General features: G+C 46.3%; 1 protein-coding gene across 2 annotated transcripts in view; it reads right to left on the bottom strand.

Moving 5' to 3' along the window:
• The window catches only part of LOC140387003 (Na(+)/citrate cotransporter-like), a 140,111-nt gene that overhangs the window by 6,879 nt on the left and 117,379 nt on the right, over window positions 1–15,853 (bottom strand). For both annotated transcript variants that reach the window (XM_072469974.1, XM_072469973.1), the window contains exons 8-11: window positions 15,611–15,735; window positions 15,090–15,211; window positions 14,826–14,987; window positions 5,180–5,317 (exon numbers count right to left, since the gene is read on the bottom strand). In XM_072469974.1, the coding sequence (XP_072326075.1) occupies window positions 5,180–5,317; window positions 14,826–14,987; window positions 15,090–15,211; window positions 15,611–15,735 (547 nt within the window). The remainder of the gene's footprint in view (window positions 1–5,179; window positions 5,318–14,825; window positions 14,988–15,089; window positions 15,212–15,610; window positions 15,736–15,853) is intronic.

Here is a 15,853-nt window from a genome sequence, read left to right as displayed (position 1 = left end):
TACCTGCAGGAAGTGCAGCCATCTCCAGCTCCTCCAAGACCGAGTTAGGGAACTGGAGCCGGAGTTGGATGAACTTCGGATCATTCGGGAGGCAGAGGGGGTCATAGATAGCAGCTTCAGGGAATTAGTTACACCAAAGATTGGAGATAGATGGGTAACTGTAAGAGGGACTGGGAAGAAGCAGTCAGTGCAGGGACCCCCTGCGGTCGTTCCCCTGAGTAACAAGTATACCGCTTTGGATACTTGTGGGGGGGGGGGGGGACTTACCAGGGGTAAGCCATGGGGTACGGGCCACTGGCACGGAGTCTGTCCCTGTTGCTCAGAAGGGAAGGGGGGAGAGGAGCAGAGAATTAGTAATTGGGGACTCGATAGTCAGGGGCACAGATAGGAGATTTTGTGGGAGCAAGAGAGACGCACGTTTGGTATGTTGCCTCCCAGGTGCAAGGGTACGTGGTGTCTCGGATCGTGTTTTCCGGATCCTTAAGGGGGAGAGGGAGCAGCCCCAAGTCGTGGTCCACATCGGCACTAACGACATAGGTAGGAAAGGGGACAAGGATGTCAGGCAGGCTTTCAGGGAGCTAGGATGGAAGCTCAGAACGAGAACAAACAGAGTTGTTATCTCTGGGTTGTTGCCTGTGCCACGTGATAATGAGATGAGGAATAGGGTGAGAGAGCAATTAAACACGTGGCTCCAGGGATGGGGCAGGCGGGAGGGATTCAGATTTCTGGATAACTGGAGCTCTTTCTGGGGAAGGTGGGACCTCTATAGACAGGATGGTCTACATCTGAACCTGAGGGGCACAAATATCCTGGGGGGGAGATTTGTTAGTGCTCTTTGGGAGGGGTTTAAACTAATGCAGCAGGGGCATAGGAACCTGGATTGTAGTTTTAGGGTACGGGAGAATGAGAGTATAGAGGTCAGGAGCACAGATTTGACTTCGCAGGAGGGGGCCAGTGTTCAGGTAGGTGGTTTGAAGTGTGTCTACTTCAATGCCAGGAGTATACGAAATAAGGTAGGGGAACTGGCAGCATGGGGTTGGTACCTGGGACTTCGATGTTGTGGCCATTTCGGAGACATGGATAGAGCAGGGACAGGAATGGATGTTGCAGGTTCCGGGGTTTAGGTGTTTTAGTAAGCTCAGAGAAGGAGGCAAAAGAGGGGGAGGTGTGGCGCTGCTAGTCAAGAACAGTATTACGGTGGCGGAGAGGATGCTAGATGGGGACTCTTCTTCTGAGGTAGTATGGGCTGAGGTTAGAAACAGGAAAGGAGAGGTCACCCTGTTGGGAGTTTTCTATAGGCCTCCAAATAGTTCTAGGGATGTAGAAGAAAGGATGGCGAAGATGATTCTGGATAAGAGCGAAAGTAACAGGGTAGTTATTATGGGAGACTTTAACTTTCCAAATATTGACTGGAAAAGATATAGTTTGAGTACATTAGATGGGTCGTTTTTTGTACAATGTGTGCAGGAGGGTTTCCTGACACAATATGTTGACAGGCCAACAAGAGGCGAGGCCACTTTGGATTTGGTTTTGGGTAATGAACCAGGCCAGGTGTTAGATTTGGAGGTAGGAGAGCACTTTGGGGACAGTGACCGCAATTCGGTGACGTTTACGTTAGTGATGGAAAGGGATAAGTACACACCGCAGGGCAAGTGTTATAGCTGGGGGAAGGGCAATTATGATGCCATTAGACATGACTTGGGGGGGATAGGTTGGAGAAGTAGGCTGCAAGTGTTGGGCACACTGGATAAGTGGAGCTTGTTCAAGGAACAGCTACTGCGTGTTCTTGATAAGTACGTACCGGTCAGGCAGGGTGGAAGGTGTCGAGCGAGGGAACCGTGGTTTATCAAAGAAGTGGAATCTCTTGTTAAGAGGAAGAAGGAGGCCTATGTGAAGATGAGGTGTGAAGTTTTAGTTGGGGCGATTGATAGTTACAAGGTAGCGAGGAAGGATCTAAAGAGAGAGCTAAGACGAGCAAGGAGGGGACATGAGAAGTATTTGGCAGGTAGGATCAAGGAAAACCCAAAAGCTTTCTATAGGTATGTCAGAAATAAAAGAATGACTAGGGTAAGAGTAGGGCCAGTCAAGGACAGGGATGGGAAGTTGTGTGTGGAGTCTGAAGAGATAGGCGAGATACTAAATGAATATTTTTCGTCAGTATTCACTCAGGAAAAAGATAATGTGGTGGAGGAGAATGCTGAGACCCAGGCTATTAGAATAGATGGCATTGAGGTACATAGGGAAGAGGTGTTGGCAATTCTGGACAGGCTGAAAATAGATAAGTCCCCGGGGCCTGATGGGATTTATCCTAGGATTCTCTGGGAAGCCAGGGAAGAGATTGCTGGACCTTTGGCTTTGATTTTTATGTCATCATTGACTACAGGAATAGTGCCAGAGGACTGGAGGATAGCAAATGTGGTCCCTTTGTTCAAGAAGGGGAGTAGAGACAACCCCGGCAACTATAGACCGGTGAGCCTCACGTCTGTTGTGGGTAAAGTCTTGGAGGGGATTATAAGAGACAAGATTTATAATCATCTAGATAGGAATAATATGATCAGGGATAGTCAGCATGGCTTTGTGAAGGGTAGGTCATGTCTCACAAACCTTATCGAGTTCTTTGAGAAGGCGACTGAACAGGTAGACGAGGGTAGAGCAGTTGATGTGGTGTATATGGATTTCAGTAAAGCGTTTGATAAGGTTCCCCACGGTAGACTATTGCAGAAAATACAGAGGCTGGGGATTGAGGGTGATTTAGGGATATGGATCAGAAATTGGCTAGCTGAAAGAAGACAGAGGGTGGTGGTTGATGGGAAATGTTCAGAATGGAGTTCAGTTACAAGTGGCGTACCACAAGGATCTGTTCTGGGGCCGTTGCTGTTTGTCATTTTTATCAATGACCTAGAGGAGGGCGCAGAAGGGGGGGTGAGTAAATTTGCAGACGACACTAAAGTCGGTGGTGTTGTCGACAGTGCGGAAGGATGTAGCAGGTTACAGAGGGACATAGATAAGCTGCAGAGCTGGGCTGAGAGGTGGCAAATGGAGTTTAATGTAGAGAAGTGTGAGGTGATTCACTTTGGAAGGAATAACAGGAATGCGGAATATTTGGCTAATGGTAAAGTTCTTGGAAGTGTGGATGAGCAGAGGGATCTAGGTGTCCATGTACATAGATCCCTGAAAGTTGCCACCCAGGTTGATAGGGTTGTGAAGAAGGCCTATGGAGTGTTGGCCTTTATTGGTAGAGGGATTGAGTTCTGGAGTCATGAGGTCATGTTGCAGCTGTACAAAACTCTGGTACGGCCGCATTTGGAGTATTGCGTACAGTTCTGGTCACCGCATTATAGGAAGGATGTGGAAGCTTTGGAGCGGGTGCAGAGGAGATTTACCAGGATGTTGCCGGGTATGGAGGGAAAATCTTATGAGGAAAGGCTGATGGACTTGAGGTTGTTTTCGTTAGAGAGAAGGTTAAGAGGAGACTTGATAGAGGCATACAAAATGATCAGGGGGTTAGATAGGGTGGACAGTGAGAGCCTTCTCCCGCGGATGGAAATGGCTAGCACGAGGGGACATAGCTTTAAACTGAGGGGTAATAGATATAGGACAGAGGTCAGAGGTAGGTTCTTTACGCAAAGAGTGGTGAGGCCGTGGAATGCCCTACCTGGAACAGTAGTGAACTCGCCAACATTGAGGGCATTTAAAAGTTTATTGGATAAGCATATGGATGATAATGGCATAGTGTAGGTTAGATGGCTTTTGTTTCGGTGCAACATCGTGGGCCGAAGGGCCTGTACTGCGCTGTATCGTTCTATGTTCTATGTTCTAAGAACTGTTTAACCAGCTAAAGGTCATCGTAGCAGCCAAGGTGATAAACAGCAAAACCTCTCCAACTTGTTACAACTTAGAGATCACCTGAGAACCAACACGCAAGAACTTCAAGAAGCTTTGCAATTCATTGAGAACCCTCTGTTTCATAAGAGCTTCGCTTCAACTAAAGCATCAACTTCATCTAAGAAACCACAGGTCTGCCACAAAAAACACCGAGATAATTATCAGTTGTTACCATTTTTAAAAACTTTAATCTGTATCCAATCTCGATGTGTGTTATGGTGTGTGAAAGATGTTGCATTTTAAACATCTGGGTTAAGTGAGTGCTAATAAATAACCTTTATTTTTAAACTCACAAAACGCTTGCTGCTGGTGTCAATTGATTAGGACAATTACTCTGAAGGTAAGAAAACACACACCTTTTACACATGCATACATAACACTATGACAGATGTTCAGCTAACTAGCCTACAGTTACTTTCCTGCCATCTGTCCCCCTTCTTTCTTGAATGGAGGCGTGAAAGGAGCGATTTTCCTCTGCCACAGCATCTCTGTGTCCTGCCCTTTAATCTGATTTCCCAACTCACTTTATCCAACTCTGTCCTCATACCCGTCAAATTGCCTTTATTTACCTTTAAGACACTTGTCTCATCCTCTCTTCTCACCCTCAAACTGAATGTGAAATTCTGGGGACAAATGGGGAACCCCCGTTACCCGAAGTGGGAGAATCCCAATTCCTCAAGCCCATCGGAATGTTCGCACTCTCCGATGAGTGCTGATGTTTTGAGGGGAGACCTGATTGAGGTCTACAAGGTTACGAGAGGTATAGACAGGGTGAATAGTCAGCAGCTTTTTCCCAGGTTGGAAGGCTCAATTACAAGGGGGCACAGGTTCAAGATGAGAGGGGGAGGGTTTAAGGGAGATGTGCGGGGAAGGTTTTTCACGCAGAGGGTGGTGGGTGCCTGGAACGTGTTGCCAGTGGAGGTGGTGGAGGCACGATAGCAGTGGGTTAGCACTGATGCCTCATTGCGGCAAGGACCTGTGTTCAATCCCGGCCCCGGGTCACTGTCCATGTGGAGTTTGCACATTCTCCCCGTGTCTGCGTGGGTCTCACCCCCACAACCCAAAGATATGCAGGGTCGGTGGATTGGCCACAATAAATTGTCCCTTAATTGGTAAAAAAAGAATTGGGCACTCTAAATTTAAAATAAGATGTATCTTGATGGACACATGGGGAATACAGATCGTCTGGGCGATAAGCTGTAGGTCTAACTAAGGAATCTGGAACGGTGCAGGCTTGGAGGGCCGAAGGGCCTGTTCCTGTGCTGTAATGTTCTTTGTTCTTTTGAACACCTACCATATCAGTCACCTTCAGATACCCATAGGAGAAGACGATGGAGTTCGGAGGAGTTGCCACCGGCAACATAAAAGCAAACGACGCACAGAGCGTGCAGGGGAGCATGACGTAGAGCGGGTTTAGTTTGATACGTCTCGCCTGCAGACATAAAATAAAACAGTCACTAAACATTCAGTAAAACCACTCATTCTGGAGCACTTTAACATTTGGCGTTGAATGTACTCACAGCAGAGTCATCGCATGTAAAACTATGTCAGACATGACACTAATGATTAATCATGTCCCTGTGGGTGTCAGTCTAAGTCTGGACTCTCTTTAAGTTATCTCTGTCCCTCATTCCACCTCTCCGATTTCCTGTCTCAATCTGTTTCTATCTCTTTCTTTTTTTGCCTGTGTCACATCCTCCCTTTCCACCAATCTATTGAGCGCTGTTTCAATGACGGATAATTTCCTCCATGTTGATATCCCAGTTGTAACCTTGACACAAGGCCGGGCTGTCGTCTGGATCAGCTGATTTTTCGGCAAAGTGACATCAGCAGAGCATGGAGATTCCCGGCTCCTTCGCATTCTCTATACTGGCTCAATGTCCACCTTCAGTGCTCTAACTGACTCTATGCGCTGGATTCTCCGATCTCCAACGCCAAAATCGCGTTCGCCTATCGGCCAGAGAATCCCGTTTACGTCGGAATCGGGGACGGCGCCGCTTTTGCGATGCTCCGCCCCCTCAAAAATGGCGTACTCGGGGAGTACGCCGCATGCTGTATGGACGTAACCGGAGGCCCTCCCCCAATGCTCCACCCCCGTTGGGACGAGTTCCCGACGCCTTGGGACGCGTGTGCTCACAACGTGAGTCCAGCGCTCCCACAGTCGGGGGGGCAGCCGTTCCGCTGACAGGGAGCCTTCTGCGGGGGCTGGGGGGACTGGTGGGGGGTGGTCTGGGAGTGGCCAGGGGGGCAGTATTTGACAGGCCAGGTCTGCGTGCGACTGCGCCATGTTGTATGGTGCGACCGCCGCTGTACGCGTGCGCGACCGCGGAACCGGCCATTCTCCAGCCGTATCCGCAGGTAATGCCGGGCATGGTGTAGCTGCTAACCCCCCACTGGGTGGAGGATCAGTGCGGGGATGGCACCGACTGTCTGGTCGTACGACCAGACAGACGTTGCGGACATAGCCGCAGGATCGGAGAGTCCAGCTCGGTGACTCTCTAACTATTTACTAGCTGTTTATTTATCCATGGAACTGGCTGCCTGTTGATCTGACCCTATCCATTCATCCATCTCTGCACATCTACCAATTATCTATCCATTATAAAATTCGCACCCTTATTTTCGTACTCCTTCAAAGCCGTGCTTTATAATCCCCTCAAGCCCCATGACCCTCTGAAATCTCTGCACTCCTCTAATTCTGGCCTTTTGCCTATCCCAGAATTTAATCGCTCCACAATTGGCGGCCGTGCCTTCAGCTGCCTGGGCCCCACTCTCTGGAATTCCCTCCCTAAAGCCCGCTACCTGCCTCTCTCCTCCTGGAAGGTGCTCCTTTTAAAACATACCCCTTTGACCGAGCATTTGTTCATCTGTCCCTAATATCCCCTCTTGTCGCTCGGTGACAAACATTGTTTGATAATCATTTCTGTGGATGTTTGACTGTGTTAAAGGCCCTTTCTAAATGTTGTCACATCTATCTACCTAACTATTTGTGTCTATGCTGTCATGTGAGAGTACCTTTAAGACATGGGTGTTTAAGCAATGTACCTTTAAGAAAACAGTGATGTCAGAGAGTGGGTGGGGCTGAGCTCAGGTCAGCCATTTTGCAGTTTTGTTTTGCAGTTTTAAAAGCAGCTTGTGGGTGTCTGTGTTTGCAGTGAACTGGATCTCTGCCATAAAAGACCATCTCTGGATCATTTGGGTGATTTAAACTCATAATAGTAAAACCTTTAACCTGATGTGATTTTGTTTAAAGGTGTTAAGTCTCTTGGAAGTTTGAAGGAACATTTTAAGGAATTATTTACTGTTGCAATATTTTCGGATTATCTTTGAAGTAAGGGGTGTTAAGAGATCCAATGTTTATTTAAGATGTTAAGTTGTGTTCATGGAATAAACAGTGTTTTGTGTTTAAAAACCCACGTGTCCATATTTGTAACCCCACACCTAGGGAACAAGCCGTGTGCTAGGAAAAGCAACAAATACATTAATGGGAGAGGTTAGTTGAACTCCATGATACATTCTGGGGTTCTGAAAATGCCTCGCCCATAACAATACCGAGCCATGTGATTATCTTTGCCATCAATCAATGAGAAATCTGAAAGGGGATGTTGGAACTGTGTGCACCTAGTAAGAGAGAAGTTCAGAATATCAATGAGTGGCTGGCAGAGGAAATTTATATTTCTATACCCAGTATTCTGGAAGAAGAGATTGTGTGGGATTGAGAGAGCGATTGGGTTCTAGACTGGAGAGCAAGCAACAGTGGAATGTTCTGGACTTTCTCTAGATTCTCTTCACAATGCTCCTGTGAAGTGCAGTTGGATGTTTTACCATTGTAAAGGATGCTACATTGAAACAGGTTGTAGTGTTTTTTAAATTTAGAGAACCCAATAATTTTTGTCCAATTAAGGGGCAATTTGGCGTGACCAATCCACCTGCCCTGCACATCTTTGGGTTGTGGGGGTGAGACCCACACAGACACGGGGAGAATGTGCAAACTCCACACGGACAGTGACCCAGAGCCGGAATCGAACCCGGGTCCTCGGCGCCGTGATGCAGCAGTGCTAGCCACTGCGCAGCCGTGCCGCTCCTACAAGTTGTTGTTAGCAGAAGATGCAATGAGCATTGAGAGTCCATGATGGTGAAGAGTGTGGTTGGGCTGTGGGAGGAGAATGAATGGTTGGTGGAGTTCATGCCAGGCTCGGGGCTTATCTTATAGCAGCTGAAATAAGGAGAATAGGGTATTGTGTTTAGTTGTGTGGAGTAAAGGGTTAATGGTTATATTATTGAGACCAGAATGTTGAAGATGATGTCAGCAAGAGTCAGATTAGCAGGAGGCTCTGAGAGAGTGAGATATTGAATGGCCGGTGTTCTGAAAACCATGGGTGTGATTTCCACCCCCCCACACCCCCACCCCTATCCCACCCAACTCCCCCGGCATGTTTCCAGTGGTGGAGTCAGCTCGCCGACGGTTGCCAGTAGGATGTTCTGGTCCTGTCAATGTCTACGCCATGCTGTGTTCACCTCACCCCCCACGCCGGGGGTGCCACCTTCACTGGGGTAGGAAGAGCCCGGCGAGCCTGCCCCATGTGTTTACCCAGAGTCCTTTGTAAATAGTCCTCAGTAAATAGTTTGAAGACTATATCCCGAATATGTCAGTCAGAGTGACCAACATTCCGGCAGTTAGCGAGTTCATCCAGTCCCTGTGGCAATGCACCAACGCCACGGCTTTCACCGCAGGAAGGGGCGCATTCAACGGGAAACCCTATCGGCCATAGCAGGACCAGGTGGTCACGTCTCCACCCACTGGCAGGACGCCTCCACCACCACAAAATATACAAAGGGTTGTACGGACCATGCGCCCAGTGATTATGCAAAACCTCATCAAGCTGTGGTCAGACAATAAAACTATTAGATCGAAACATGGTGACAGTAAAACCGCTACAAAATAAGTAGCATAGTGGATACATTACAGGTAGCATAGTGGATATATTACAGGTAGCATAGTGGATACATTACAGGTAGCATAGTGGATACATTACAGGTAGCATAGTGGATACATTACAAGTAGCATAGTGGATACATTACAGGTAGCATAGTGGATACGTTACAGGTAGCATAGTGGATACATTACAGGTAGCATAGTGGATACATTACAGGTAGCATAGTGGATACATTACAGGTAGCATAGTGGATACATTACAAGTAGCATAGTGGATACATTACAGGGAGCATAGTGGATACATTACAGGTAGCATAGTGGATATATTACAAGTAGCATAGTGGATACATTACAGGTAGCATAGTGGATACATTACAGGTAGCATAGTAGATACATTATAAGTAGCATAGTGGATGCGTTACAGGTAGCCTAGTGGATACGTTACAGGTAGCATAGTGGATACATTATAAGTAGCATAGTGGATGCGTTACAAGTAGCCTATTGGATACATTACAGGTAGCATAGTGGATACATTACAGGTAGCATAGTGGATACATTACAGGTAGCATAGTGGATACATTACAGGTAGCATAGTGGATATATTACAGGTAGCATAGTGGATACATTACAGGTAGCATAGTGGATACATTACAGGTAGCATAGTGGATACATTACAAGTAGCATAGTGGATACATTACAGGTAGCATAGTGGATACGTTACAGGTAGCATAGTGGATACATTACAGGTAGCATAGTGGATACATTACAGGTAGCATAGTGGATACATTACAGGTAGCATAGTGGATACATTACAAGTAGCATAGTGGATACATTACAGGGAGCATAGTGGATACATTACAGGTAGCATAGTGGATATATTACAAGTAGCATAGTGGATACATTACAGGTAGCATAGTGGATACATTACAGGTAGCATAGTGGATACATTATAAGTAGCATAGTGGATGCGTTACAGGTAGCCTAGTGGATACGTTACAGGTAGCATAGTGGATACATTATAAGTAGCATAGTGGATGCGTTACAAGTAGCCTATTGGATACATTACAGGTAGCATAGTGGATACATTACAGGTAGCATAGTGGATACATTACAGGTAGCATAGTGGATACATTACAGGTAGCATAGTGGATACATTACAGGTAGCATAGTGGATACATTACAGGTAGCATAGTGGATACATTACAAGTAGCATAGTGGATACATTACAAGTAGCATAGTGGATACATTATAAGTAGCATAGTGGATGCGTTACAGGTAGCCTAGTGGATACGTTACAGGTAGCCTATTGGATACATTACAGGTAGCATAGTGGATACATTACAGGTAGCCTAGTGGATACATTACAGGTAGCATAGTGGCTACATTACAGGTAGCATAGTGGATACATTACAGGTAGCATAGTGGATACATTACAAGTAGCATAGTGGATGCGTTACAGGTAGCCTAGTGGATACGTTACAGGTAGCCTATTGGATACATTACAGGTAGCATAGTGGATACATTACAGGTAGCATAGTGGATACATTACAGGTAGCATAGTGGATACATTACAAGTAGCATAGTGGATACATTACAGGTAGCATAGTGGATACATTACAGGTAGCATAGTGGATACATTACAGGTAGCATAGTGGATACATTACAAGTAGCATAGTGGATACATTACAGGTAGCATAGTGGATACATTACAGGTAGCATAGTGGATACATTACAGGTAGCATAGTGGGTACATTACAGGTAGCATAGTGGATACAGTACAGGTAGCATAGTGGATATATTACAAGTAGCATAGTGGATACATTACAGGTAGCATAGTGGATACATTACAAGTAGCATAGTGGATACGTTACAGGTAGCCTAGTGGATACATTACAGGTAGCCTAGTGGATACATTACAGGTAGCCTAGTGGATACATTGCAAGTAGCATAGTGGATACATTACAAGTAGTATAGTGGATACATTACAAGTAGCATAGTGGATATTGTGACATTATATAGAAGGTCTAGAATAGAAAGGGTTAGTGTATTATCATAATTGACCACTAGATGGAACTGGGATCCAGGCAAATATTCAGCCTTGATCCCAGTTACCAGTGGCGTACCGCAGGGATCAGTTCTGGGTCCTCTGCTGTTTGTGATTTTCATTAATGACTTGGATGACGGAGTTGAAGGGTGGGTCAGTAAATTTGCAGACAATACGAAGATTGGTGGAGTTGTGGATAGTGAGGAGGGCTGTTGTCGGCTGCAAAGAGACATAGATAGGATGCAGAGCTGGGCTGAGAAGTGGCAGATGGAGTTTAACCCTGAAAAGTGTGAGGTTGTCCATTTTGGAAGGACAAATATGAATGCAGAATACAGGGTTAACAGTAGAGTTCTTGGCAGTGTGGAGGAGCAGAGAGATCTTGGGGTCTATGTTCATACATCTTTGAAAGTTGCCACTCAAGTGGATAGAGCTGTGAAGAAGGCCTATGGTGTGCTCGCGTTCATTAACAGAGGGATTGAATTTAAGAGCCGTGAGGTGATGATGCAGCTGTACAAAACTTTGCTAAGGCCACATTTGGAGTACTGTGTACAGTTCTGGTCGCCTCATTTTAGGAAGGATGTGGAAGCTTTGGAAAAGGTGCAAAGAAGATCTACCAGGATGTTGCCTGGAATGGAGAGTAGGTCTTATGAGGAAATGTTGAGGGTGCTAGGCCTTTTCTCATTAGAACGGAGAAGGATGAGGGGCGACTTGATAGAGGTTTATAAGATGATCAGGGGAATAGATACAGTAGACAGTCAGAGACTTTTTCCCCGGGTGGAACAAACCATTACAAGGGGACATAAATTTAAGGTGAATGGTTAAAGATATAGGGGGGATGTCAGAGGTAGGTTCTTTACCCAGAGAGTAGTGGGGGCATGAAATGCACTGCCTGTGGAAGTAGTTGAGTCGGAAACATTAGGGACCTTCAAGCAGCTATTAGATAGGTACATGGATTAAGGTAGAATGATATAGTGTAGATTAATTTGTTCTTAAGGGCAGCACGGTAGCATTATGGATAGCACAATTGCTTCACCGCTCCAGGGTCCCAGGTTCGATTCCGGCTTGGGTCACTGTCTGTGCGGAGTCTGCACATCCTCCCCGTGTGTGCGTGGGTTTCCTCCGGGTGCTCCGGTTTCCTCCCACAGTCCAAAAATGTGCAGGTTAGGTGGATTGGCCATGATAAATTGCCCTTAAGTGTCCAAAATTGCCCTTGCTGTTGGGTGGAGGTGTTGAGTTTGGGTAGGGTACTCCTTCCAAGAGCCGGTGCAGACTCAAAGGGCCGAATGGCCTCCTTCTGCACTGTAAATTCAATGATAATCTATGATTAATCTAGGACAAAGGTTCGGCACAACATCGTGGGCCGAAGGGCCTGTTCTGTGCTGTATTTTCTACGTTCTATGTTCTATGTAGATGCAGAACTAGAGAAAGCACTGACTGTCAGGCTTTTGGGAGAGAGCTGGAGAGAGTGCAGAGGAGAGGTCTAGAGAGTGTACAGTATAGTTATAGTAGAGTGTGGATTGTAGATTACTAGATTATTGCTTGCTATAGGAGTAAGTGGTTGAGCTTTAATAAGTAGTGTAATAAATGTTAGAACATAGAACATACAGTGCAGAAGGAGGCCATTCGGCCCATCGAGTCTGCACCGACCCACTTAAGCCCTCACTTCCACCCTATCCCCGCAACCCAACAACCCCTCCTAACCTTTTTGGACACTAAGGGGCAATTTATCATGGCCAATCCACCTAACCTGCACGTCTTTGGACTGTGGGAGGAAACCGGAGCACCCGGAGGAAACCCACGCACCCACGGGGAGAACGTGCAGACTCTGCACTGTTATTGAAAATATGGAAAGGTGTGTCATTTGAAACATGGAAGTCTGGCAATATCTGGTCTGAGAGAAACATGAGAGGATACAGAGAAAGATCCCACAAAGGGTTAACAGCAGCTGCAAAGAGCAGGATTGTAAAATGCAGATATCCTTGGTCAAGCAGGCTTAGCAAACACACAGGATATTGAATGAAGCCAAAAACAATGGCTCACACCTTCATTGAAAGTAACTATTTTAGTGAGCAGCTGGAAAAGCATGGATGATAGTTTCAGTTGAGCTAGGTGATAAATGTAAACCTTTGAAGTTATAACCAAGTGGATTTTTTAGCATACAGCTAAAAGCAATGTTTCACATCTTCATTGAAATTAACTATCTTAGTAAGCAAATGGAAAGGAAAGGATGAGGTTCAGTTGAATTTGGTGCCAGTTCTAGGTGTGAAATTTTGCTAACACCAGGTAAATTAAAGAAAACTGGGGACTATCAGTCTACGAGAAACATAATTCAAAGCCAAAATCAAAGTCAAAATTATGAGCTGAGGACACAATTGGAAAATAAAACTATAGAAATGATAGGAACCAAACCAAAATTCACATCTCTTGAAACCAAAGCATTTTTGAATATCACAAAGGAACTTTGAACATCATAAAGGAAACAATGTAATCAGAGACCTGAGAGGTGAGGTCATGTCAAAATGAATACTTAGTTGTAATTAGAATGTTTAGATCAAAGATACTTTTTACAATCAAAGTGAAAAAAGTTACTTTACAATAATGTCATAAAAACTTAATAACTGTTAGAAAGAGAATATAATCCCAGAGACCAGAGCAGGAACAACCAGAACTCAGAGGGAGAGAGAGAGAAGCAGAGAGGCGGAGAAGCAGAGAAGGAACAAGCAGTTAGAGTCAGATTACAGTCAGCTCGGCCATGGGAAAGGGACAGGGCAAAGCAGCTGAGCTAAAACAGCTAATACATCTAAGGAAGACTAGAATTTAAAGAGTAGGCAGAGTCAGCTCAGAGTCAGCCAGCAGAGCCAGCTCTCACAGCTCGGTACATGGGAAAGACAGGACACAGCAACCGAGCTCATCAGCGAATACATCTAAAGAGGACCAGGTTTTAAAAAGAAGATTGATTGTCAAGTTGGGCCTGAAGGTCCCTTCAACCAACCAGAAGGATCCAGAAGCAAGATCTTTTTACCTTTCTGTAAGGACAGTAATTGCAGCTTTTAAAAGAAAAAATATAATAATAAAATAACTTTAATTTAACCTGAAATAGTGGTTATTCCAAAGTCTACTTTACTTACTTAGCAATGCGTGACCCAGGAGCGATGCTACTAAGTGGTAAGTAGATTAAATCTTCGGTCAAGGTATGGGTTATACCGGGGAATAACTTGAAAATATAGTTTGACTTGAATAGCACCCACTGAAGCCTGCATCGGAGTCAGGGAGTGAGAATCCCTGATCACCATTTAGAATATCGACCCTTTTTGGTACAGGGGGACTTCTAAAAATAGTGGGGAGTTTTCATCAACAGCACAGACAGTGACCCAGCGGGGAATCGAACCTGGGACCCTGGCGCTGTGAAGCCACAGTGCTAACCACTTGTGCTACCGTGCAGCTTTGTTAATGAACTTAGCTTCGGTGGTCTTTGTGAACAGTACGACGTCCACCTTGATAACAGAATCACAAAGAACACCACAGATATGTTAGAAGGTCAGTAATCCAGAGGCCTGGACTAATGACCGGGAGACACGAGTTCATATCACAACCACGGCAGCTGGAAGGATTTAATTAAATTAATTCAACATAGTCTCAGTGATGGTGACCATGGGACCTCTGGATTGTTATGAACACCCAGCTGCTTCACTAATGTCTTTAGCGAAGGAAATCTGCTTTCCTCACCCAGCCTGGCCTACATGTGACCCTCAGCAACGTGCTTGGCTCTTAATAAGCAAGACTTTCCGTTTCCTTCAAGATGGAGGGCTGCACCACCTTCTCAAGGACAATGAGGGATAAATATTGGGATTGCCAGAGGCACTCACATCCCAAGAATGGTTTCCCACAGGTCACTAAGGTGCAAACCCGATGATGGTCAATGTCACGATGGTAGGTTTCGGAGACAGCGACGGGACTCACCATGGCAGCCAGTATCGGCAGGAAGAGCGATGTTGTCGCAACATTGCTAGCGCATTCGGTGAAGGTGGCAATCAACAGGCAGAGGATGATGACGATCGCCCACGGTGGGACGGCCTCAAGTGGGGTGAGTTGATCCCCAAGCCACTGGGAAAACCCAGATACCTAAACGGGGGGGGAAAAAAAACATAAGCTGGAGCAGTCGCCCAATTGGCACACCCATTTCCCCAGCCTCGCAGGCTGTGTCTCCAATAGCGACAGAGTTACCTCGCTGCCTTCGGCCAGTGCGAAACCCCCTCCCAGTAGCACAACTATGTTCCAGGCCAGATTGTCTTGAACAGTTTTCCAGTCCAGTATCGCAGGAGCAGGGCCATACTTGCATTTTTTACCTGGGAAAACAAAATATCTGTCAGAGGTTACACCAGGGAATTGTCGCCCAGGATTGGCCGTGAAACCGTTAGGTCGCAGGTTACAACCCGCCTGGGTCACTAATGTCCTTCAGTGAAGGGAATCTGCCGTCCTTACCCGGTCTGGCCTACACGTGACTCCAGACCCACAGCAATATGGGTGATTCTTAACCGCCCTCTGAAATGGCCGAAAAAACCCACTCAGTTTACCAAAATCACCATCAGTGTTTCGAAATGGACACTTAATCGAGACTGGCGCATGGTGCAGCACTGAGGGGGCACCGCGTTGCCGCAAGTTCATCGTTCAAATGAGACGGTCTTCTCAGGCAGGCCGAAAAGATGCCTGTCCCTTTGTCCTGAAGAAGGAGGGGGGACCGGTACCTGCATTGTCATTGTCCAAATCCCTGCTGCTGCCGTTGTTGAAACACGGGAGACGCGGTTTGTCGGACGGGACGATAAACATGATAACCGCGATGAACATCACCACAGTGGCATCAGTGACAAACCTGAGGAGAGACAAAGGGACAACGAGCCATCAGCGAGAGGGGGGGACGGAATGAGAGATAGAGAGGGAAATGCGGGGTGGGGGGGGGGGGAGACAGAGAGAGGAGGAGGAGAGGGAAA

This window comes from Scyliorhinus torazame, chromosome 12, assembly GCF_047496885.1.
Source record: "Scyliorhinus torazame isolate Kashiwa2021f chromosome 12, sScyTor2.1, whole genome shotgun sequence".
NCBI lineage: Eukaryota > Metazoa > Chordata > Chondrichthyes > Carcharhiniformes > Scyliorhinidae > Scyliorhinus > Scyliorhinus torazame.
This window is presented reverse-complemented; position numbering and strand designations above follow the sequence as displayed.